At 38.8% G+C, this 25,663-nt stretch overlaps 1 protein-coding gene, 1 long non-coding RNA gene and 1 pseudogene across 4 annotated transcripts in view; 1 reads left to right on the forward strand and 2 right to left on the reverse strand.

Moving 5' to 3' along the window:
- The window catches only part of LOC140620885 (uncharacterized), a 39,800-nt gene extending 27,006 nt beyond the window's left edge, over positions 1 to 12,794 (reverse strand). Inside the window, exon 1 of the long non-coding RNA XR_012020613.1 lies at positions 12,282 to 12,794. This is a non-coding gene — a long non-coding RNA (uncharacterized lncRNA). The remainder of the gene's footprint in view (positions 1 to 12,281) is intronic.
- LOC140620884 (protein FAM136A pseudogene) lies at positions 3,533 to 3,935 on the reverse strand (annotated as a pseudogene).
- Positions 12,448 to 24,018, forward strand: SMNDC1 (survival motor neuron domain containing 1). Of its 3 annotated transcripts, XM_072805364.1 has the most exons (7): positions 12,452 to 12,656; positions 13,878 to 13,997; positions 16,685 to 16,872; positions 18,842 to 18,984; positions 19,570 to 19,731; positions 21,954 to 22,107; positions 22,754 to 24,018. In XM_072805364.1, the coding sequence occupies exons 3-7, from the start codon at positions 16,870 to 16,872 to the stop codon at positions 22,889 to 22,891; spliced, it is 600 nt and encodes a 199-aa protein (XP_072661465.1). In that variant the 5' UTR covers positions 12,452 to 12,656; positions 13,878 to 13,997; positions 16,685 to 16,869; the 3' UTR covers positions 22,892 to 24,018. The 3 variants fall into 3 exon arrangements, with proteins under 3 accessions (XP_072661464.1, XP_072661465.1, XP_072661463.1); XM_072805363.1 differs by lacking the exon at positions 16,685 to 16,872 and having other exon boundaries at positions 12,448 to 12,656; XM_072805362.1 differs by lacking the exons at positions 12,452 to 12,656; positions 16,685 to 16,872 and adding an exon at positions 12,960 to 13,199.
- Positions 24,019 to 25,663: the final 1,645 nt, after the last annotated feature.

Raw genomic sequence — 25,663 nt, forward strand, 5'->3', positions numbered from 1 at the left:
TACTCTTCCACCTGCCAAAGCATGTTGACATGTCTTCTTTTGATCATAAAATAGAGGTCTGAGAATAACGCAAAGGAAAAGCCAAATCAGACCGAACAGAAATTCAGTTAAAACCAAAAAAGACCCAAGACCATTTAATCTGGGTTCACAAACTGTTAGATACAGTTATTATATTCACATTTACTTTTTTGTCTTATGAGGCTATGGGCTATGGGGAAATATGTTATCCTCATTTTTCTTTTTTTCAGTTGGGACAGAAAAAGATCAAGTGACTTAACCCAGGGCACTTTACAAGTCATAGCAAAAGAGAATCAATAAATATGGGCTCCATGTTCAATAATTTTCTCTTCATAAATCACAAGACAAATGGCACATATGCCTACAAATTATAGTTTCTTTTTTGTTTGTTACATTAGTTTTGTTCTTCCATTAACTCTCAGGTTAACTGGTTCTAATTCCCTCTGCTTGTGGAGAAACATCAAATTAGGCAGCTAATGAGTAACACTGAAGAAAAATAAACCAGAGGTACATTCACTAAATTGCTCATGATGAAGCTATTACAGTCCTGTTTTTCCTATCTATATCCTTATCAGCAAACACAAAGGTAGAGGGACACCTGGGTGGCTCAGTGGTTAAGTGTCTGCCTTTGGCTCAGGTCCCGGATTCCCAGGATCGAGTCCTACATCGGGCTCCCCTTGGGGAGTCTGCTTCTCCCTCTGCCCATGTCTCTGCCTCTCTGTGTCTCTCATGAATAAATAAATAAAATCTTAAAATAACACAGACACCAAAGGTAGAAATCACCTTCAACTGCCTGGAGAGACACACCGTTAATTAGGATCAATAAACAGTTCTCTCCACCCAGAAAATGCTTCAAAAATATTAACTCCTTATATCACATAGTAATTGCCTTATGAAAAAACCAGTATGTTGTGCCCGTGTCAGAGAAATATCCTAACACTAATTACAAGAAATCCTTAGAATATTCTCCAAAATCAAATAGAATATTCGTTGCTATTGAAAGTTTGCCTCCTCCATGTTCTCAAGGAGATGGAATTCTACTAGTGCCAGGCACACCTGGCCCCTCAGATATGATGCCTTGAGGAGTTCTGTTCTAAACACTAATAGTCTAGGGTGCTCTCACTAGATGTGAAAGTATGAAGGAAGCAGAAGAGGGAGGTAGGAAGCTCTGAAGTTAAATCTGGTGAGCAGTCACCAATGCCCTTAAAGAACTGGGTCTTTTAAGATATACTCCCAGGCAGGGAACTGAGGAAAAGCATGTGACATAGAACAGACCCTAGCAGCAAAGCAGTATGGCACTAAAAGGCATGGCAGGTTTGTACATGGGGTGTGTGGTCAGGATGAGAAGCAAGCTGTGACCAAATCACCAATGGCCTTATATGGTGGGCTAACAAGTTGGGATTTTAGAGGTAGGTATGGGCAAGCACAGATTGGTGTTTCCATAAGATCAATGTGGCAGGCAAGTGTGGAAGATGAATCTTAGGGAAGGAGCCCCCTTTCTTATGCTACTGAAAAGACAATGATGGCATCTTGGTCTGCAGCAGTAGAACGGAGAGGAGGGCATACATCCAAAACACATCTAGGGGGTAGAATTAGTCAAGTAATTCTTGGAGAATTCTTGAAGAAGGAGAAAGTAATTTTTTTGGCTGAAATTGGAAATAAATTATTAAGAGCATCAGTGTCCCAGAATTCAAAAGATGAAATCAGGCAAAAATTTAAAATTTAAAAAAATTTAAAACTTCTTTATAATAGTCCATCAATTTCTACCTATGAAGAGTCTATTTTCAGAGAAAAAATAAATTATTCCATTTTTAAAAAAAAATTTACCCTAGTGGCTTTTCTGTTTATAAAAGTCATGTTTAATGGCTTTTGATAATCACCAATTGTGTCAACAATTTTTGGGAAATTCAACAGAAGAAATGCTTATAATTTGTGTATCTGAGATGCTTATGTATAAGCAAGCTCTCCTACAGCATAAAATATGTAATAGCATCTACATATTAATATCTCTCTCTCCCCACACATGCACAATCAGGTATCAATTTAAAACAAACATGATATCATCTGCAGGAAGTGCCAAGGCATTTTTTTCCATTAGCTTTTAATATGAGAGAAACAAAATGAGAAGGTGACATTGTTTCATGGTGGGTTTTTTTTTTTTTTTTTTTTTTGAGGAAAAACTAAGCCTTATTTATTTTTTAAAACTGAACCACTAGGAAAATATATCACAGCCGTGAAACACCAACCATAGGCTATATTATCACTTCAAGTAACAAGCTGGTAAAAAGACAATAAGGTCCTTATCATAATTATAAGGTGCTAGAGCTGGGGCAGGAACATTGCTTGCTGCCAAGGCCCCAGGCAACAGTGGTATTTGGTAATGGGTGTGTGTTTGGTGTGTGTGTGTGGGGTGTCCCTCTTTTGCTTTAAAGGAATCACAGCTCACCTGAGTTGCTTATTTTTTCTCCTTTGATCTTCCTATTGCAAAGGGATTAGTCTCTTTCAGGGGGCTAAATAAGCAATCCTGATTTTAGGCTTTCATTCCAATCTGTTCTATAAAAACCATGTTTTTTCTAAATCCAGTACTTAGTAACTCCCTTAATTAAGAAGAAGTTCCTCCTTCCATCTTTATCCCTGGACACTGGTATAGAGTGCAATCAAAACCCTCTTTCCCTGCAAGGAGAGTGCTACTACTGCAAGACTGCTCTGTGGCTCTGGTGCAGATACCCTCAGGGCCCATCAGGGCAGCCAATGAGAGGGAAGGTCTGAGAGGGAACGTCTGCTTCCCATACCCAGTGTAACATCACCTCTCATGTTATTTTTTTCTTTCCTCCAGAGTCTCCTAGCTGAAAGATGTAATGTGTATTTAAAGAAATGCATATCCACATCTTGATGGCCGGAAACACAAAACAAAACACAAAACAAAAAAGGAAGTGTTCAAAGTTCTTATCCAAACTACCTCTCTCAGGTCCACATCTTAAATCAACTTCATGGCCTTGTATATAAATCAAAACCAAGCAAAACAAAGAGCCAGAAACCCTTTTTCCCTCTTGTAAATTAGTGTTTTTAGCTTATAGAAAATGATTTGGTGATCTTCTGGTAAACAGGAGGTTGGCAACAAACAGAATCATCTCTGCTCACACTCCACCCGATCACAGGCAGGTTAGAGGAACCTGCCAGCCTGTCGGCACCTGCACCTGCGTACTAGGAAGAATGTGGTGCCCTGGAGGGCTCTGGCTTAGCATACGGGAGATCCCTAGTGCTAGGACAAGCATATGAAACCTAGGATATCAAAAACTCTCCTGTGCTCTCACCCAAATTTTAGCACCAGTTTTCTCTATTTCACTTTTTAGGGTTGAAACAAAGGAACCAGTGTCCAGAGGGAAGTGACACATGTCTCAAACTTGATACTACCCTTAATTTCTTCATAAATTTCACTTTAAAGAACAAAACTTCCAATTCTCTTTTTAAATAGATTCCTGCTGTCAGCCCCGATGGCCCATTGCAAAGACTTCTATTTCCCAATGGACTAGAGAGACTCTTTCGTCTTCTTGGTCACGGTCGGGATGAGGTACATGTGGTCATCCACATATTTGGTCACAGAAGTCTCCAGCTGCCACTTCACCTGAAGCTCTTTACTTCCTGCATCTATTGAATCTTTGGCTTTGTCATTACAATGCATGGTGCACCAGGCCAGGCAGACCTGGAACTTCTCCAACTGGGCTTGAGCCAGAGGCGCATGGCAGTGCTCAATGCACTAGTGCACCTGCTGCATGGACGTCTGGTTGTCCTCACAACAGCTGGCACTGCACCAGAACATGAGGCCCAGCATCTTCCGGATGTTCTCTCTCTCCAGACTCTTCACAATGGAATCTATCTACTGTCTCCTGCACCTGGAGCTGCTGCAGCTCCTACATGCGATCCAGTACTATACCCCTCCGCACCAGTGCTCACATGGACTCTGGTGCTTGGCCCCCGTTTCACAGTTTCTAATACAGGTAGCTTCTGGAACAGAGGCAGTTGAAGGGGTGACCCATAAAAAGTATGCCTTCTTCAATACTGTGGATGATGTGGTACACTGCCCAGATTCCCCTTTCAGAACTCAGATGCTCATTCACCCAGAACTAAGGAGTGTTGGTGGCTGACAGTTTTCAGCTGAATTATTTTCAGCTCCTTTCACAGGGGCAGCCCACATCTATTGGCTGATCATCTGGGGTTGGGTGGGTATAAAGTCGTGGCCCCCTTCACTTAAGGAGTAGAGGATCTTTGAAGGGCCATCTACCTCCAAAGCTCTTCTAGGAATGGCTGAAGCTATGCAGCAACTGCTTCTTCCTCTCTCTGCCCAGCGCTGCTCCTGTCACTCTCACAGGTGATGTTCCCAAGGCCACTACCCAATAAACTACTTTGTAGAAACATGAATCCTTTTCCCAGGAACCCCAACCTATGGCACCAATCAGGACCACAAAAAGCCTTTCATGAGGGGCACCTGGGTGGCTCAGTTGGTTGGGTGTCTGCCTTTGGTCAGGTCATGATCCCGAGATCCTGGGATCAAACCCTACTACATCAGTCTCCCTGCTCAGTGGAGAGTATGCTTCTCCCTCTCCCTTTGCTCCTTCCCCCTGTTTGTGCTTTCTTTCTCAAATAAATAAAATCTTAAAAAAAAAAAAAAAAGCCTTTCATGAGCATGAATTACAGGGAATGAAGAGTGTCACTATAAAAGTCCATATTGGGGATCCTTGGGTGGCTCAGCAGTTCAGCACCTGCCTTTGGCCCAGGGTGTGATCCTGGGGTCCTGGGATCGAGTCCCATGTTGGGCTGCTGGCATGGAGCCTGCTTCTCCCTCTGCCTGTGTCTCTGCCTCTCTCTCTCTCTCTCTGTCTCTCTCTGTCCACCATGAATAAATAAAAATTAAAAAAAAATAAAAAATTTAAAAAGTCTATATTAAATATACTGGGTCTTGACCAAAATGTGCCATACTCCGCACTTACATTCTAGCTTATGTTCTAAAGCTGACAACACAGAGATGTAAACAGCACATAAGTGATCTAAAGGACTTTGGATATAAAGATGTTTTACAGAAAGAGACATAGCAAGAGCAAATAAAAACATATATATTAAAACCAAGAACAGGAGCTGAGTCCACAGGACTAGCAGTTCTTCATCTGATACTATAAGCCATTTTTTTTTTCCTGGTTGTTTTTCCCCATCTCCTGCCCTGAAAAGCTGCTTGACAATGTTACTTTCCTAAGTCTCCATTATTGGAAGAGGCGGGCTGTGGTGGTGGTGGTAGGGGATAATCAGACATCAAAAGATGCCTGTGTTCTCACTGCCACCTAATGGGTTCTTGGAGCATTGAGGCCTCTATTGCATAGTTTTTTTTTTTTCAGCTGCTGACACTGTATTAATAAAACGGCTAAATGTGACCATATCAAACTAGTTTTTATGAGGCAAAACTCTGGGGCTTATTTTGACTTCTGGAAAGAAGTTGTATTAACTGTCTCCTTTTTCTTACTTACATTTGAGTATATCTATCCCAGGCCACCCAGGTTGTTTAGTGTAAGTATTCTTAAAAAAAAATTTTGTTCTATTATCCACTGTGCAATAAAAGTGATATGGAATGTTCCGGGCTGTTTCTGCAATAACTAAGTTCTTTCTAAGATAAATAGTCAACATGAACACTCAGATAAAGAGGATATTATCAGGGGCTGTGATGCAGATGAATCCAATTAACTCTGAGTTTAAGACCATTTTAAGACTACCTACCACTGGAGACTTTTATACGAGAAAGCCAAGTAGGGCCAAAAAATGGAAAAAGCTGCTGTCACCACATCAGAGGGTAAGGCCCATTGGACCCTCTCCTGCATGTGGGGAAGTTAAAGTAATTTATTCTCATGCTTTCCTTCCTGGCCTTCAAAGAGCTCCTGTGACTGCTTCAGCCTCCACTGCCCACATCTTCCTGCTAGACCTTGACCCATCCAGCTTTCTTAGCCTTTTGTTTCTGACAATCACATATGCTTTTGTAACCTTTCATATTACTTCTAAGCTTGTTAAACTACTGCTAGCTCCTAGAGATCTTCTCAATTATCTACCTGCTGCTTCCCCCCACAATGGTCCCCACATACATACAAAATACCACCTAAAACTATTCTAGCTAGTTTATGAATACATTTCTCCATATTTTTATTTTGAAAAATTTGAAACTAAGTTGAAAGATTACTACAATGAACACATATATCCCCAACAGTGACTCTTAGCATCTTAACATCTGCACATTTTAATTCCTTCTCTTCATCTATACACACACATACATTTATACATGTATACACATGTGTAGGTCTGTATATACATCCATACACTATAAATACATGTACAGATACACATTTATACATGTATATATATGTACACACATTTATATATGTATACATTTATGTACACACATTTAAACATATATACATAGCTATACATATGCATGTATATATACATACATACATAATCTCCCCTTATCTGCAGTTTACAGTCTTTGGTTTCATTTACCCGCAACTTTAGTCAACATGCACATGACCCTCTTCTGAGGTATAGTCAGAAGGTCAATAGAAGCCTAACACTATGTCACAATGCCACATCATTCATCTCGCTTCATCTCATCACATAGGTATTTTATCATCTCATGTCCTCACAAGAAGGGTAAGTACAGTACAAGAAGATACTCCGAAGGAGACCACAGTCAGATAACTTTTATTATGGTATAATGTTTGGGTTTCTTATAAGATTTTATTTATTTGAGAGAGAGAGAATGTGTGAGTACAACGGGGTACAGCAGAGGGAGAGGGAGAAGAGTATCAAGCAGATTCCACACTGAGCTGAGCACAGAGCCCGACATGGGGCTCAATCTCGTGACATTGATATCATGACCTTAGCCAAAACCAAGAGTCAGATGCTTAGCCAACTGAGCCACTCAAGTGCCCCATTACAGTGTATTGTTATAATTTGATTTTATTTTTATTTTTTAAAAATATTTTATTTATTTATTCATGAAAGACAGAGAGTTGCTTACCCAACTGAGCCACTCAAGTGCCCCTATTACAGTGTATTGTTATAATTTGATTTTATTTTTATTTTTTAAAGATATTTTATTTATTTACTCATGAAAGACAGAGAGAGAGAGAGAGAGAGAGAGAGATTGAGAGAGAGGCAGAGACACAGGCAGAGGGAGAAGCAGGCTCCACACAGGGAGCCCAAGGTGGGAATCAATCCTGGGTCTCCAGGATCACGCCCTGGGCTGAAGGCAGTGCTAAATCACTGAGCCACCCAGGCTGCCCTGATTTTATTATATATTATTGTTACTCTCTTACTGTGCCTAATTTATAAATTAAATTATCATACATATGTTATGTATAGGAAAAAACAGCATACATAGGGTATGGTACTATTTGCTGTTTCAAGCCTCCACTGGGGGTCCTGGAACATACCCTCCCCCAACGTGGATAAGAGGTGACTACTGTGTGTATATATACATAAAAGCACATATATACACATATGTATACATCTATATTCATCCACACATCCACATGAATTTTATGAAATTCCATACAATGTTTTTGGCTGAACCATTTAAAGATAAATTACAGGTATATGGCACTTCATCCCTAAATACCTGAGCGAGTCATTCTTCTAAGTAACCTAAATAAATTTCACACTTAATAAAGTTAACAATAATACAATAGCATCTAATACTCAGTTCATATTCAAAATTTCCAAAGTATCCTCAAAGTTTCTTTTATGGCTTTTTCAAGGGGCACGGGGACCTGACCCTTGATTCTAAGTCACTCTAGACTTAGGAACTTTAAAAATGCAATAAATTTTTTGATCATCTATCAGTCATTATTCAGTTCAGCCCAACTTAACTCACATTTGGCCAGAGGAGTCAAAATTGATTCTGTGAGGTTTTGACCTAATCCTATGAGTTTTGGGGTACTTCCTTGCTTTCTTGCAAGGTGTTCTAGGCTCACTTTTGTACTTCTGTATTTTCTGGGCCTGAGACCCCAAAATAACCATTTCTCCAAGAAATGAAATGCTTTCTTTCATGGAGAAAGGGATCTAGATATCAAGATACGGGCACCCTGCATTGGGAGAAATTATATGTACACTTCTAAGAAATACATGTATAAACAACTCTGATTCAAATTTAACATCAGAGAGCTTCCCCCCACAAAACCTTTTATTTTACATTTTTATTTCTTTTCTCCTAGAGTTCTAATATAAATATATTATTCAGTTTATAGTCAGTATAAAAGACTTTTAAAATTGCATTGCCAATAGTACTATTAGAATAAATTCAAGACATTTTATTTATTTGTTTACTTGTTCTTTTTTGCCCTCAGAGTATGTCCCATTAAGAACACATGTAAGGGGGGATCCCTGGGTAGCTCAGAGGTTTGGCACATGCCTTTGGCCCGGGGCGTGATCCTGGAGTCCCGGGATCAAGTCCCGGGATCGAGTCCTGCGTTGGGCTCCCTGCATGGAGCCTGCTTCTCCCTCTGCCTGTGTCTGTGTCTCTGCCTCTCTCTCTCTCTATCATGAATAAATCAATAAAATCTTTAAAAAATAAAAAAATTAAAAAAAAAAAGAACACATGTAAGACTATTATCAAATACTACTTTCAGGGATGCCTGGGTGGCTCAGTGGTTGAGCATCTACCTTCAGCTCAGGTTGTGATCCTAGGAATCTTGGGATCAAGTCCCACATTGGGCTTCCTGTGGAGAGCCTGCTTCTCCCTCTGCCTATGTCTCTGCCTCTCTTTGTGTCTCTCATGAATAAATAAAATCTTTATTAAAAAAAATAAATACCATTTAAAAAATGTCTAAAAAACTGAATGACTGTATAAAGCCTTAGGTTTTTTGTGGGTTTTTAATAAAAGATTTTATTTATTTATTCATGAGAGACACAGAGACATAGGCAGAGGGAGAAGCAGGATCCCCACAGGGAGCCTAATGTGGGACTCCATTCCAGGACTCCGGGATCACGCCCTGAGCCGAAGGTAGACGCTCAACTGCTGAGCCACCCAGGCGTCCCAAGCCCTAGGTTATAATCTTTTTCAAACTGAAGGAATTCTGTTTTCTCTTTTTAGTAGCATGTTTTCTGTTCTTTAGTGGTACACATAAACACAGGAATAGCTGAAAATGCATATCCTAAGATAAGCAAGGCAGTGCAGATTTAAGTGAACAAACCAGAATTGCTATGATTGATGAGAACCTGGTTTGGTCAGCATCTATTTAAGGTGTTTTTCTGTCATCTTTAAATGAATGATGCCACCTAAGAATCACCTCAGGGTATATATTCAATGCACTGTACACAAAAACAATAGGCACGAAAAGCCAGTAGCTTGCCCTGCAGCAAATCTACATGCAAACATTCAAAACAGCTATTATGACCAGAGGGCAAAGGCACAAGCAGTTGTTATGACTATGTACACATCTCTAATTCATCATCTTAGGCATTTGTCAAGATTGCAAAAAAAAAATGTAGGGAAATCTGGGGCTACTTTTAGTCAGGAATGGATGCAATAAAAGCTAAGCTAAAGAATTCACTCTCCTGGAGCACCTGAGCAGCTCAGTCAGTTGAGCGTCGGACTCTTGATTTCAGCTCAGGTCATGATCTCCTCAGGGTCTTGGGATGAAGCCCAGCATAGGGCTCCATGCTCAGTGGAGTCTGCTTGTCCCTCTCCCTCTGCTCTTCCTTCCACCCACTCGCACACTCTTTTTCTCTTATATAAATAAAATCATAAAAAAAAGAATGTAGTCTCATTTAACCAATAATTTGTTGCATACTCTTGTGCTTTGCAGTGGGTTGGTACATTTTCAAAGGCAGCTGCTATATTTTATTTTCTTTAGTAAAATAGCCATACATTGTATGACAACTTGGAGTCTTCAAATGTTATTTACCTACCAGGTTTCGATAAAATACTAGGTTTAAAGAACTGGAGGTTTTAGATACCTGCTTTTTTTGAAGAATAAGCATGATCAAATTTGAATGAGAATGTTTTCAGAAAAATTAGACACAAAGTAGATTTTCACACTTCAATAGAGGTAGTAAGTCTGAACACTTACTTTAAGTATCTCTCTTAGTCACTTCACACTTGCTCCAATTTTGTCTCTAATAGCATATTGAGCTACTGTAAATCAAATGAGTACAAGTGCTTAAAATGGCGCCTGGTACATACAACTGTTATCTGTTTATGAAAACTAAAATTAAAACTATATTGTTTTTCTCCCACCAAATATAAGCTATGTTGTACATAGTGAGAGACTAAGAGCAATCCTGAAAACAAAAGCTATCAAGATGATATATAAATTCATACAGGAGCTTATAATAAATATTCTCCTATTTTCTGATCTGGAGAGGGTTCACTAGAGTTCTCTTATTTGAGGGGTGCCTGGCTGGCTCAGTCAGAAGAACATGCAGTTCTCGATCTCAGGATCATGAGTTCAGCCTCACAGTGTGTAGAGATTACTTAAGTAAAGCTTAGAAAAGAAAAAAAAGGTTCTCTTAAAGATTTTTACACAACTGCAAAGTTTACTTTATATTCAAGGAAGATCCTTCCGGCATTAGTTCTTCAAATACACAATTAGAATTAGAATAAGAGCAATTGTTACAAACTACATTATATTTGAAACCAATTTCCACTGTGTTAAGGAAGTATATCCTTTCTCAGCGGTCTTCCCTCTTAATTCTAGCTACACACTACTGCCCCCTGCAGCATCTCCAATTCTTCCAAATTGCCACCCCGGTTATCACAAACCTAGTTTCCATCTCTATTAAATATCTCAGTAAAAGGGATAGGTGTCTGTAGAGAAGAAAAGGGAAGGCCCCTTCAAAGAAGCAAGAAGGCGCTAGAGCAAGATGTCCCAGTCCAAAAGAGCCCATCTGAGGAGGGCTTTCTTAAGGGTCCAGCAACAGCCCCCAGCCCCCAGAGGTTCTTTCTAGCATTCATAAAGCCTGTCTCCCAAGATTCTTAGATTTTTAATTGGAAAAAATAGTATACGTAAGGGTAAAAATTTAGAAAGGGTAAAGTGAAAAAGATAATCAGTGAAAACATTTGGCTTAGGGGACCCCTGGGTGGCTCAGCGGTTTAGCGCCTGCCTTCGGGGCAGGGCGTGATCCTGGAGTCCCGGGAGCGAGTCCCACGTCGGGCTCCCTGCATGGAGCCTGCTTCTCCCTCTGCCTGTGTCTCTGCCTCTCTCTCATGAATAAATAAATAAAATCTTAAAAAAAAAAAAAAGATAACATTTGGCTTCTACTCCGAATCCCTAGATAGGTTTATGTGTATAGAAAAAATATGTATTATTACAAACATGTTTCTTTTTAAACAAAAATGAAAATACATCACTCTGCTTACCATTCAAGACAAGAACTTGAACTAGGGGTGGTGGAAGGGGAGGAGGGCGGGGGGTGGGGTGACTGGGTGGGGGGCACTGAGGGGGGCACTTGACGGGATGAGCACTGGGTGTTATTCTGTATGTTGGCAAATTGAACACCAATAAAAAATAAATCTATTATTAAAAAAAGACAAGAACTTGGGAGATTGCCCCCTATCCCGCGAGATTAACCTACATTATTTATTTATTTACTCATTCAAGAGAGAGAGAGAGAGAGAGAGGCAGAGACACAGGCAGAGGGAGAAGCAGGCTCCATGCAGGGAGCCCGACGCGGGACTCGATCCCGGGACTCCAGGATCACGCCCTGGGCTGAAGGCAGACGCCCAGCCGCTGAGCCACCCTTGCGTCCCCCTATGTAATCTATTAAAAGCAAGTCAGTTCAAACAAAATAGGTTTTAAATCAATCAACCTTCTCTCCAATAGGTCCTGCCACAACTTAATTAGCTTTTTGTTGTTACTGAGCCTTATTATCATATAATGCGATGGCTCTGAGGCTTGAGCGGACGCTGGTATCACCTGGAGCGCTTGTTAAAACAGGCTGCTGAGACCCCTCGGATTTCTGATTCAGGAAGTCTGGGGCGGGCGCTGAGACTCCGCGCTCGTAATAAGTTACCAGACACGATGCGGAGGTTGCGGGGACCACACTTTGCGACCCAACCGCCACCATGCACGCTGCGCTAAACTCCGTCCCTCCCACCTCCCAGCACCACTCGTCTAAGAAGGCACACGCGATTATCCTCTCGGGAACTTCAGGAAGGGCGCACCGGTACCTACTCCTAAATGAGCCAAGGACTCTGCACGCGCAGCAGAAATTAGGATGAGACAAACCTACATCCGGCGCCTGGCGCAGCCAAGCTACGCCATTTCCTTTCTGCGAAGCTCCGCCCACTCCGCGTCTCTAACGCGAGTAAAGGTGGGCGGCGCAGAGAAAGCTGGGAATCACGTGAGGAGGTGACGTCTCGCGAGGCTTTTAACCTCTCGCGAGGCTTGATCCGTTCTGTCTTTTCCTCCTTCTAGTGCCCGGCTTTTTCCCCTCCCCCTCGTCGCTGACCAAGTTCTTCCTTTTCAGACCGAGTCGCCTTGTTGTTGCCGCGGAGATTTTTTTTTTTTTTCCTGCTGCTGCCGCCGCCGTCGCCGCCGCCACCACCACTGGGCTCCTTTGCCCCGACCCTCTCCTGCGCCCTGCCCCCAGCCCCACCCAAGGTAACGAAGCCGATGAGGGAAGAGAGCAGGGCCTCGCCGGGCCTGGGCCTCGGGTCGGAGCAGAGGCCTGAGGCCGGGGAGCGGGCGGGCCGCGCCGGAGAGGCTTGGGCAGCCGGCTAGAATCCCAGGGGCCCGGCCCCCCTCCCACCCGGGGTTGGGCCGGGCTGGGCCGGGCTGGGAGCTGCGTGCGGCGGCGGCGACGGGGGCCAAGCGGGGAGCCGGTCGGGTGGGGTGGGGACGCGGGAGGCCTCCGGAGGACGCCCTCAGCCTTCCTGCGGGGCGCCTTGCGGGTAGGAGGCTCCGGCGCCGCCGGGGGCCGCTCCGGTTGTGTTTTCGGTTTCCCTGGAGCTTGTGTTTGGATTTGGAGGTCTGAAGTCCTCGAGCGGTTGTGGCGGGCTTGCTCTCGCCCCTTTGGAGCCCTTCCAGATTCCAGGCTGTGCTGGACGGGAACTGGAAGGCAAGGGTCCTCGGAAACCCCGCGTGATTGCTTTATGCACCGAGAAGGGATTCTCGTGTCGTATTTTCCGGAGGAGAATGAGCCCGGTGGGTGAAAAAGGCACGCTCCTTAGAAAGCCTAAGCGGGACCGTGTTCGTGCCGTTTCTTTAGGGAAGGAGCTGCATCGGCGATATTTAAGTGACCGGGTGAAACATTTTTTTGCTCTGGAGAGAGGTTCTAAACACACTCCTATCTCACGGAGGGAGTATTATTTATGTAGTTAATCCAAAAGCCATTTCTGTTTTGTTTTGGATGTAGTATTGAGTGCTTAAAAACACTTTATCAAGTCTCCACTCTTCAACAGATTAGTGCTTTTTTTTTTCTTTTTCTTTTCTTTTTCTTTTTTTTTTTTTTGGTAAAGCTGTAACACCAAACAAACAAACATAAAAGAGCCAAATAGAGTGTCCTCCCTGTTACAGAAGTTTAAAGAAAATTGGAAATTATCCTTCTCCCTTTTGTCTTAGCTCTTGTTTTCTGTTTCTGTGTGGAATTTATTGGACGTGTTTATAAACTGTGGAATCCATTGCCCTGAAGCTTGGGTTTGACTCCCAGCTCTTCTCATAATTAAGAGTAAAGGTAATGGTAATAAGTTAAGCTGCAACAATGAATTACATTGAGGAGCAAAACTGGTAAGGATGAAGGCAGGCAGACAGGGAAATTATTATTATTTTTTTTATGGTGCTTTTGGTTCAGTTTTCATGATCTTACTCTTTTATTTTCCCCAGATGTCAGAAGATCTAGCAAAGCAGTTGGCAAGCTACAAAGCTCAACTCCAGCAAGTTGAAGCTGCATTGTCTGGAAATGGAGAAAATGAAGATTTGCTAAAATTAAAGAAAGACTTACAGGTAAGTATAAGAGGACACTAATAGTTACATTGCTTGGAAAAACTATTCTTTTTCAAATGATCTTATTACTTAGAATCCAAAGCACCATTTGGAGGGGGATATTTCCTCTCCTACTCTCCCTTGTGTGTACATGTGTGTATGTACATAGGCATTTATGGCTCATAGAAGTAGGGTTGCTTCCTCTGTTACAGACCTCAAAATGAGTAAAGCGTTGTTCTGTTATGTAAATCTTGTGTGTTGATTTAACTTAAAAGAGTTGGTTTTAGAATTTTGTCAAACCTTTTAGAGAAGAGGTACATTTAACTTTACAGTAGAAAATGCTTTTATTTTTAAAGATCTGGCAAAGGAAATTTAGTTCAAAAGGTAACTAAAAGAAAAATATGAGGAATTTAAAAAATGTTAACTATACTGGAATTAAAAGAATGTGGAAGCGTTTTATAAATGATAAAAAACAATGAGAAAAATGTAACCTGATTAAGATTCTTTTTAATGTTACAAGATTCTTTGAAACAGAAATGAGAATGTGTGTGTGTGTTTCAAAGCTAGCAGGTAAACAACTTGTATTGAAAACATAAGAATATCTAAAGAGATACTTGGTTTCTGCATAAATGTTACATAATGTTTGAATTTAAGGCTAGATTTTACAGTGTAGTTGTTGATACTTGTTGAAATTGAGTGGATGTGGAAAGATCTGTTTTGTCTGTCATGGGAAAGTTCAGTAGGAATAAAACTTGGCTTTTGAAAACCTGCACTGGGGTTTCAAGACAAAATGAAAATCATTATAGTAAATATCTATTGTTTCTCAGAACATTAGGTTGATTAGTGAAAATCCTATGTGTGTATATATACACATGCATATGTATAGAACTTTATTTTTAAAAATTTGAGAATAAAATTTTGAACCTGATTTTTTTTTTTGAAAGTTTTAAAAGATGTTTTTTTACTAGATGATCTTCCTTTACTGATTCAGTACAAAACTAGAATCATCTTTATCCTATCTAAATCCTTTTCCTCCTTTTATCATTCTCTTGCCCATGAAAATGAATATTTTAGGGATATCAGAACTGAAAATAAATGAAACTTCTTTGAAATGGGGTCCAAATACAGGACTTTGAAAAAGTTTATCTGGGCATAATTAAAATGAGTTGAAAATTTTTAGGTTCAAATTATGGATTTAGGATAAACATGCCTAAGGTTGCAGTAATATATAGTTTTTAAAAACACAGAAAACAGGATCCCTCTTCAGTATTTAGAAGTCAGGCCAGTGAATGTGAGAGTGCTAGTCAATACAAAAGATGTTTTGGGAGCAGTTTCTCCCACTTCCAGGGCAACGTTCTGCCTACCTCAAAGAGAGATCCTGGAATGTATCACTTACCAGCTTAAAAGTGGTCCTTTTTTTTTCTTTGAAGAAAATAAAACATTGTTGATATTGTGTATTTTGCTTCCTGGGCAGTTGTTGGAAGAGGGATATGTGTGGAACTGGTGGAGGGGAATTTAGGAATAAAGATTAAACAATATTATTGTGAAGTGGGTTTTTTAAAATATTTCTAATATTTAATAAACTCTCAGTAGTCTAGGCAAATTGCCTTACTGTGACATGATCTCTGGTGGAAGTATCGTAGGGAGAGAGACTGTCGTGGTAGGCATTATAGTAAGCACGTAAGTGGCTTACTTAGGGTTCACTTAATAATGACCTGGGGGTCATTTATCTTTAAAATATCCTTTTTCTATAACCATTTAGAACAGCACTGATGTTGCATATCTAGTTTGTAGTACTGTAGCCACTAGAGACCACTGAATATTTGAAATATGGCTAGGGTAGCTGAAGAACTGGATATTTTATATTATTCAAGTAGCCACTTGTGACTACCACCTTGGATAGCCCAGGATATAGAAGCTTAAGTTCTAAAACTTCAGATGATAATACTACAGAATGTTTTTCCTGACCAATTTTGATCACGGTTTTTTTTTCTCTTGTTATGAAAATTTTTTCATTACAGTTTGCTAGATAGAGGTCTGTTTTGAACTGAAAATTACTCAAAGGTAGAAGGGATCATTGACGATTAGATAAAGTCTGAAAAGTGTTTGGATATCTGCTTCCACCTAGTAATTGTCATCTCCATTGATTACAGTTACAGCTCCTGTTTTGTCGTGGATTTCTAAAAAAATAGTTTTCCCTTTTTTTTTTTTTTTTCCTCTCCTGTTTTCTGGGATATACCTCATGCCTTTGATATTTAATTCTGCCTTTTATATTTGCTGAAAAGTTGTTCAGACTGATGACTGAGTTTGTGGCCTCCTTTATTTTGTGTTCCTCTAGTGGAGTGTCTTTACCTTGGTTATGACTGTTTGCCCTTTCATTTATGACAAAATGCTTTTCTGCGTTTTTTTCAGTGACTTCATTTTGCCAGTAAGGCTTCCATGTTTATCTTTTTATGTACTGTCTTTCATATAGAGTAAAGTTACTCAGCAGGCAGCACGTTAACCTACTGAGGTCCTAATTGCCTTTTTTTTTTTTTTTTTTTTTTCACTTAAAAAAGTGGGTGTAGTAAAAATCTAGGCTAGCTACCTGACTAGCTCCCCAGGCAGTCTGTGATAATCACAAAAATAGTCAATTTATTAGGCTGTTTTGCTGAATAAACTGGTTCTAAAGGAGGCAGGGGTCAAGTCACTTGTCTCATATATTACAGTGGCTCTCTGCATCCCCGAAACGCCTTCCTTCAGTAAGCAGAGTGCTTGAGTGCACCCTTTGACCTGCTGATATGTAGATCACAACATCTGATGCTTCCTGGAATTGCCGATTACTGTAACTGCTGCCCATCTGTCGATGAAGGAGCAGTTTCAGAACTCAGACTTGGGGGAGGAAAAGTAATTAATGGTATGTACCTTTAAGAACCCCCTCATACATAAAATAGTTTCTCTAATACTTTGGTCCATATGCACATGTAAAGAAAACATTGAGAAGTGTCGTCATAGTTTGTTGGGAGGGATATGTGAAACATGGCAAAATGAAAGGACAACTAGGGATAAGTGCTTTGGATTTTTTTTTTTTAAAGTGTCACAGTGCAGGGCTCTGAAAATTGTAACATGCACAGCTTTTCAGAAGCCTTTGGTGAAAATACATTTCCTTATGAAAATAAAATGGCAAGTAGTTCTATGCTAAGAGAGGTAGAGTTCTAAATCTGAAACCTACAAATGGCAGGAATCATGTTTTGCTTTAGTTAAATGGTGTTATTTAAATGATAGGGATTGTATGGGCTCTTGAGTCAGGCTTACTGGATTAGATTCTTGGATAGTAGTTGGTTAAAAACAAGACTGGATAATTTACTTTGCATAGTACATGATCTATTTATTTGGAAGTTCTTTGCTTTATTTGCAAAGGATTGTCTAGTTAAAAGATACTTAAATGGCTCTTTGTCACCTAATAAAATCTCATTGAAGATACTACTCTACTAAATTTTTAACTCAAATCTGAGTTAGTCTAGGTTTTTGTTGTTTTTTTTTAATTCACAAAACTGGCCTTTCTCCCAGGGCTTGCCTTTTTGTTTTTTGTTTTTGTTTTTTGTTTTTTGCTCAACTATTAGTTTTTCAGAAATATCCATGAAGATATAGAATCTTTAAGAGAGGGGTGGAATGTATATCTTTTTGGTTACTGAACCAGAACTATTAGAAAACTTCAATGGAGCCATAAGAAACTCAGTATAGAGCTTAACTTTGCTATATTTTCTTCCAAACAGTGTGATATTTTAAGGTATTTGATATGCAACAATGAGGGAAGAGGTATGCAGGTTCTTAAATCAGATAAGGTGATGCATAACATAGGTCTTCATTAGAATAAAAATACGGCAGATAGGTGGCACAGTTTATCAATTTGAACTGTTATCTTAAATTTTAACCAACCCTACCAAACACTCTTGAATGAAGTCAATAAGTGTAAGCTTGAAATAGAAAAAATACTTGCCACACAGTAAGGTATTGCCTGTCTGTGTGTTACATTTCTTTTATTTTTTTCATTTTAAATGGAGCCGTGCTAATGTGCCTTTTAGAATATTTTAAATCTAACCTGGTAATCTGCTTACCTGGATGGGGTAAGTTTTATAATAAATGAATAAAGACTACTGGCTTTTTATATGTGCCTATAGTATTTTAGTAGAAATATGTATGAGGAACATTTTTATTACTAATAAGGCTGCTTCAAGTGATTTGGGTTTTATTTTGTTTTGTTTTGTTTTTGATAGGGGTGGGGAGAACATATTGGCTAGAGAGTTAATACTGCCAAGTAATGCCCCATAAAACAGTCCAGATGCATGAAATATTTTTGACAAAGATATGAGATAAAAGTGAACTTGAACCCAGTTCAGTCCCTCATAATTGACTATTTCTAATATTAGATCTGTGTAGCTAAAACAGGTACTTAGAAATAATGCATGGTAGAGGCGCCTTGCTGGCTCAGTCAGTAGAGCATGTGACTTTTGGTTTCAGGATTGGGAGTGCAAGCCCCATACTGGGTGTAGAGCTTAACATGAAAAGGGAAACAATGCATGGTATAAGCTCAAGTCTACCTTTTTAAATTAGTATTTGAGGTTAATTAAGTTTAAGTTGAAAGGCAACTGTTTGAATCCTAGTTCCACCACTGTAAAAATAAATTGTATCTTAATTTCTCTGTGAGGATAATCATAGTAACCTACATCACAGTATTGATATGAATTACAAATAAATATGTGTAGTGTACTTAATCTGCTAAATGGTGTGAGAGCTATCATCCTCAAAAACTGAAAACCTGTTGAAAGTAGGTGATAAGCGAATTATAAAAATAATGTTATGGCTTTTGTTTTTTTTCTTTTTAGGAAGTTATAGAACTAACCAAAGACCTTCTGTCAACTCAACCTTCTGAAACTCTTGCAAGTTCAGACAGTTTTGCATCTACTCAGCCCACTCATTCATGGAAAGTAGGAGACAAGTGTATGGCAATCTGGAGTGAAGACGGACAGTAAGTGTAGAAAAAACTCTAACTATAACATGAAATAATAAAATGCAATGGTAAGAAGTTTTTATTCAGTTTAAACTACCCTATTAATCTTTCTATGTAGACAATATGTAGAGCCAATTTGACTCTTGGGTGGTTACCACTAATACAGTTTAGTTTTTAGCTTTAGATTACATTTTGGGGCAGTTGAAGGACTTGGATCCTAGAGGAAAATGAATGGATGGCTTTACTAATCTAAAATTTTTTTCTCAAATTGAAAACTGAGTGAATGGTTGGCTATCTTAGGATTTAGGTGAAGCACGTACACTGAAATTATTCCTATAAAAAATATCTTTTCTCACAGAGATCAACCAGAGCACATTTAATAGATATGTAAGAGACTTTCCTGACAATATTTTGATTACAACTGCCTTTTTTGATAGTAGATGGCTAACTCCAACCACTCTTGTATTATCTTTACCAAAAAGCCAACTGATAGCAGAAGTCCCATTTGAGACACGTATAATAGTTGAAGCACTGCAGTGTAAGTCTTAATAGGCTGAGTACTAAACCTTTACTCACCTGCTTACAGTCATGATATCTTTACAGGTGTTATGAAGCGGAGATCGAGGAGATAGATGAAGAAAACGGCACTGCTGCAATCACCTTTGCTGGCTACGGCAATGCTGAAGTGACCCCACTGTTGAACCTCAAGCCTGTAGAAGAAGGAAGGAAGGCAAAGGAGGACAGTGGCAACAAACCCATGTCAAAGTAAGTGATTTTGATGTTAGCAGTTTAAGTGTAATCTTCCCCATTTTGGTAGTTGAGGTAGTCCATAGTATCCATGCAGGCTAAATTAGGGTAAAAAGGTTATAATACTCTTTACCATTATTTTGAAGATTAGTAGTACAGGGTCAACCCTGTATGTGAATACCTAGGTCCACTTAGGCATTCAGTATATTTATTAAGAAGATACTATGTGTACCTCTCACCAAATCAGGTGTTGGGGTTCCATCACAGTGACTACCAAAGCTTGTGCCTTGTCCTGATTGAGTTTATAGTCTAGAGAACAAAATACAAAATTAAAGGAGAACTTTAATAGGAAAGTCTACAAGTTATGAAGGGAACATAACAGGTACTTTAAGGGAAAAAAGAAGAGTTACCTAAATTGCACTTTAGTCATCAGGGCAAATTTCTTTGAGAAAATGACATCGAAACAGATTTGAGAAGAAAATGAGGTAGTGAATGAACTTAAAAGTATGACCTTGGGCAAACTGCTAACTTTTTTCCTTATTTGTAAAACAAAGTTGACAGTATCTACATTGTAGGTTGTAAGGATTAAATGCTAGCATTTATAAATCATGTAGCACAGTTCTTGGCATGAAGTAAGATTCAGCAAATGTTTACTTTTAAAAAACAAAACGGTGAGAACATAGAAGCAACAGAAACAAATTCCTGTGGTAAAAACTTAGGGCTTGAAGGTGGGTAGTTTGACAAGAGAAAAGAGGTAAGAGGTTGAGAAGTCAAGACCAGATCACAAAGAGCCTGACAGCCACTGATGCATTTCAAATAGGGATAATATGATGTGATCATAGTTGAGCTTTCAGATAATCACTGACAGCAGAGGGAAGGCAGCTACTGGTGGGGATCCAGTGAGATGATGGTGGCTTGAACCCAGGAAGAGAAGTGGATGGTTTGAACGGTACTTAAGAGGTGGAATCAACAATATTTTAGTTAACTTGCACATATTTGCCACAGTTTTCTCTTTTTTGGATTTGTCAAGGGTTTGTAAAACCTAAGTTGTTACATAAATATATTTGAACTTCAGAAAATTATATCGCCTAAGTATCCCAATGATAAAATCAGATTGTAGAACAATAATGTAACATGTCAATTTGTAGTCTTTGACATCAGTGTTTAAAAAAAAAAAGCCTCGCTTAGCTTCCTAGTGGTGGTTATATGATACAGAGGCATCTAGATCATCTTGCCTCTTTTTTAAAGATCCGTTTCTTCATGCTTCTTTTGGTGAGAAAGTCAGTATGTAAACTGAACAGAAATTACTGAGAAAGCTTTAGGCTCTAATCCTATATAGAAGAGGTTTTTTTTTGTTTTTATTAAACCAAGTTTTTGTTTTTATGAATTTTAAGTTGTGATTCCCTTTATACTGGTGCGTTCTTCGTATCTAGATGAAATAGTTTTATCTGCATTGCATCTCTTCAGACACTTTTTCTAAATGGAGCATATTAAACTTGCTAACTTGGGGATCCCTGGGTGGCTTAGCGGTTTGGCGCCTGCCTTCGGCCCAGGGTGTGATCCTGGAGTCCTGGGATCAAGTCCCGCGTCAGGCTCCCTACATGGAGCCTGCTTCTCCCTCTGTCTGTGTCTCTGCTTCTCTCTATATATAACTCTCATGAATACATAAGTAAAATCTTTTAAAAATAAATAAATAAACTTGCTAACTGTCCATTTAGAAATGGATAAAGGTTTAGACAGCTATTAATGTTAAAACTCATTTCTAAAATGCACCCGGCAAAAGCAATGTAAATGTCAAAAAGTCATAGTTTAAATATTTGATTTGAGGGGCCTCTGGGGTGGCTCAGTCAGTGAGCAACCAACTCTTTATTTCGGCTCAGGTCATGATCTTGGGGTGCTGGGATTAAGCCCCATGTCCTCAGTGCAGTGTCTGCTTATCCCTCTGCTGCTTCCCCCACTTGCACACACTCAGTTTTTCTGTAAAATAAAACCTTTAAAAATAAATTTGATTTGAATGGGTAATAGATTAGATATGGTTTGAAAGCTTCCAAGGATGCTATGTATTTCAAGTAACATTTCTTAGTAGTACTGGGTGATTGACATTGTTGGTGTTGGTGCTTCTATTCATGTAATGTGTAAGCTTATTACAGGATTTGTTTGTTTTTTATTCTGCTAAACATTTCTAAGGAAATCATCTGTTAAATCTTAAGAGTTGACATTTAGCTGTTATATCCACACAGAAAAGAAATGATTGCCCAGCAGCGTGAATATAAAAAGAAGAAAGCTTTGAAAAAAGCACAGAGAATAAAAGAACTTGAGCAGGAAAGAGAGGACCAAAAGGTTAAATGGCAACAGTTCAACAACAGAGCCTATTCTAAAAACAAAAAAGGCCAGGTTAGTAAATCCTTTCATCTTACTTCATAAATTTCAAAAGTATAATTGTCATTAAAGTAACTTTAAAAAGAAAAAGGAAGTGCATAGGCTTAAAAAAACACATAACTGGATCTTGAGAGGCACCTGGGTAGCTCAGTGGTTGAGTGTCTTCCTTTGGCTAAGGTTGTGATCCCGGAGTCCAGGGATCAAGGCCTGCAATCAGGCTTCTCGCAGGGAGCCTGCTTCTCCTGCCTATGTCTCTGTATCTCATGAATAAATAAATCTTTAAATAACCGGATCTTCAATTCAGAATCCTCTTCAATCTTCCATTTGGCTTATTGCGCGAATATCTCCATTAGCCATTGTCTATCTGCAATAGAAACACTATGAATGAGAGAATTTATATCAGGAATTACAAAAGATCTAGGTTTTTTACCCTTCAATAAACTGCAATTTGAAAAACTATATGCTACCCTACATATCACTTAGAGGGAGTGTGATGAACCGTACCTGCTTTGTAAACATGCTTTATGTGCTAGGCCTCACTGGCAGATTTTATTTAAGAGAGCACTCCAGTTCCCTTGATGTACTGTACTTCTTAAGTGTATTTTGGAAATTTTTTTCCCCAAAAAGCTAATCAGAATGGTTTCTGTTTCATTTCCAATAGGTAAAGAGGAGTATTTTTGCTTCACCTGAGAGTGTAACCGGCAAAGTTGGAGTAGGAACTTGTGGAATTGCTGATAAACCTATGACACAATATCAAGATACCTCTAAATACAATGTCAGGCATTTGATGCCTCAATAATCAGAAAAACTGTTGGATTTCATCTCTGCAGGGCTTTACATTTACCTTTTTATCCTTATATTTTTCTAAAGGTAAATTATTTGTTAGATGAGTAAGGAAGATACCATTGTCGTCCTTGTTTGACTTCAATAGAATGAAACTTGAAGAAATTGCATTTGATAACTGCTATTCATTTAACTTTTCGTTACTACTACCACAGTTTCCTCAAAGTTTGTTGAATAAAGCAACTTTTCTAGATAGATGCTGCATAAATACAGCACTTAGATGAATTGTTGATCTTCCTAATATCAGGCCCTTACTTAATGGATGTTATCTACTTTTTGTAAAGTCCTAACTTGGAATTTTCAGATGCTTTTAACTTGCCACATATTGTAGCAATTCACCGGAACATCAAGGCAAAATACCAACCTGCTAAAGAGATCCTTTTTTTTTCTTGTTTTCAACTTAAACCTAGCTGTTGCAAATTAAGCCTAAAAATAGGTTAATTTGTAAATGGCAACTTTGTTTTGAGGTTTTTCCTTAAATAATTTGTTTTCTAAGCCCATTAGGCTATCTCTAAAATTGATCCAGCTCTTAAAATTTTTACATTGAGTTTTAATTTTATGTAAGAAACCATGTTTAGGACCAGCTACCATTTCTAAGGGTTTTTTGTTTTGTTTCTAACGTTTGCTCTTTTCCTGTGTTTTTTCCCTTATGGTAGTGGTATCATTTTTTGGATGTGTAATGTTTATAAAAGAAAACAAAAAGCTGATGTATAGCCCTGTATACAGTGTAGATACTATTTTTGTAAAAAAAAAAAACAAAAAAACCAAGGCTAAATTAATGAACAAGAGTACTGAATGTTTCATCATTAAAAATTTCTTGTATTTCTTGTGCATTAATCTGACCATAATTTCCCTGTATATTATGTTCATGTAGCTGGGTTTGTAATTTTTGTTTACTAGATCAAGTTGTCAGCATTTGTTGGTATAAGTGAACATCACAGTTATCCTGAGTTGAGTTTAAGCCAAATATATGCATAGTAAAGTATCTTCCTATTACTGGAAGATGGTGATTTTTTTAGGATATGTGTTAATTTCAGTTTTTGTATGTTTAACTTTTATTAAATAAAGTGTTCTTAAAATCTCCAGGGTGTGTTACCAGAAGGGTGGTGAAGTCCTAGCTGGCAGCACTGATACGGTGATTAAGCTTCAGTGTACTTGCATTCATGATTTCCACAGAAGAGAATATTGAGTATGTGATAAAGGTTTCAATAAATCCTTATGTACTTCTTACCTTAGAGTTAAGAAATTGGATCCTAAAAGGACAACTATTTTTATTTTCAGGGCTTGTGCTGTGTATAGAGATGTTTGTACATTTTTGGGGAAAGGAAAATAAAAATGTTAATGACGTTTAAATATTTGGCAAATTAAAACTTAAGAGGACAGAGATGAGGAGTAGGATTCTTTATCTTGCCCCTTCACCTCCCTCCCAACCCAGGAGGACCACTGTTTTCCTTCCTATAATTTATGGCCACAAGGTAGAGCGTGTGACAAAGTGAAAGAGGAAGTCTTTTTAGATACAAGGTACAAATTATAGCAGAAAAGGGCTACTGAGACTGAAGAACTCTTTTTTTTTTTTTTTGAGACTGAAGAACTCTTAAAAATACACTGTTTTCATTACCAGTATAACACATTTCTTAACTAATAATGTATCTTTGAAGAATTACAAAGAAACCCTTTAAATTCAGAAGCACTTGGAAAGAAATTTGGTACAATTGTATGACCACTTAGAATGTTTTTTGGTGAGATCACCTTGGTATGTTTGTTGGAATAGTAATTTACCTGTTATTTGTATAGGCAAGAGTGTTGTGTTGTGTTGAGACTTGTATCTCCTTTGACCCAAGGGCCATCCTCTCTGCACATGAATTTTCCTAGAGGGGCTTTGCAGGAGAGAGAAAAGGAGTAACGGTGACCATACTATATAAAACATTTTTTTAAAAGTATGTAGCAGGAGATCAGGAGTTTTGGGGTCAAAGACACAGATGTGGCCCTTTGAAGAGTCCTAGTGTCAAGAATAATGATTGTTTCTGGACTAAACTGAAAGGATTCCTGGGGGATGGAGCACCTATCTCTTTAATGAGAGGCATGATACCTGTGATATTTTTTACAAATGAAGGTAGCTAAGTTCAGTACTCTGAAACCAAATACAACACTTTGTCTTATGAAGCTCTGTTACAAAAATATAGTTTCCCTGTCTAAAAAGGGAAGGGAGTCTTGAAGCCCTGAAACTCACTGAATGAACCATTAGTCATGGACAGCTCTTCAGTAGCTTTGGTTGCATGGATCTCAAAACTTGATACTTTTGCTATTGACCATTTCAAGAGAAGAACAGTCCCAATGCCTCCAAAATAATTACATTTTAAATTTTAGTATCACAGATAAATTTTTTAAAAATTAACATGTAGGAAGGCCATATTGAAGAGCAAGGACTCAGGAGCCAGACTGAATCCTGGCCCCTCATTTTTACCTGTGTGCATAACTCCTCTTTGTCTTAAATTTCTCAGCTGTAGAATGAAAATACCTGTTTCATTAGGTTATAAGCATGAGTGAGTTCATATGTGTAAAGTGCTTAGAATACCTGACACAGTAAACATTGCAGAAGTGTTTGCTGTTTACTGTGCAGGTGGTAATGATGAATAACTGTTTCCTTAAAACTTAATGACAATTCACATAATAATGGATAATGCCCATTCTTTATAGTTTGAAGCCGCTATAAATGCATTCTTGAACT

Source organism: Canis lupus, chromosome 29 (assembly GCF_048164855.1).
Source record: "Canis lupus baileyi chromosome 29, mCanLup2.hap1, whole genome shotgun sequence".
NCBI lineage: Eukaryota > Metazoa > Chordata > Mammalia > Carnivora > Canidae > Canis > Canis lupus.

Excerpts from the sequence above, each read along its gene's own strand:
- SMNDC1 (XM_072805362.1), top strand. Across the intron at positions 13,998-18,841 it reads AATTAAAGAAAGACTTACAG|GAAGTTATAGAACTAACCAA; the intron begins GTAAGTATAAGA and ends TTTTCTTTTTAG. Across the intron at positions 19,732-21,953 it reads GGCAACAAACCCATGTCAAA|AAAAGAAATGATTGCCCAGC; the intron begins GTAAGTGATTTT and ends ATATCCACACAG.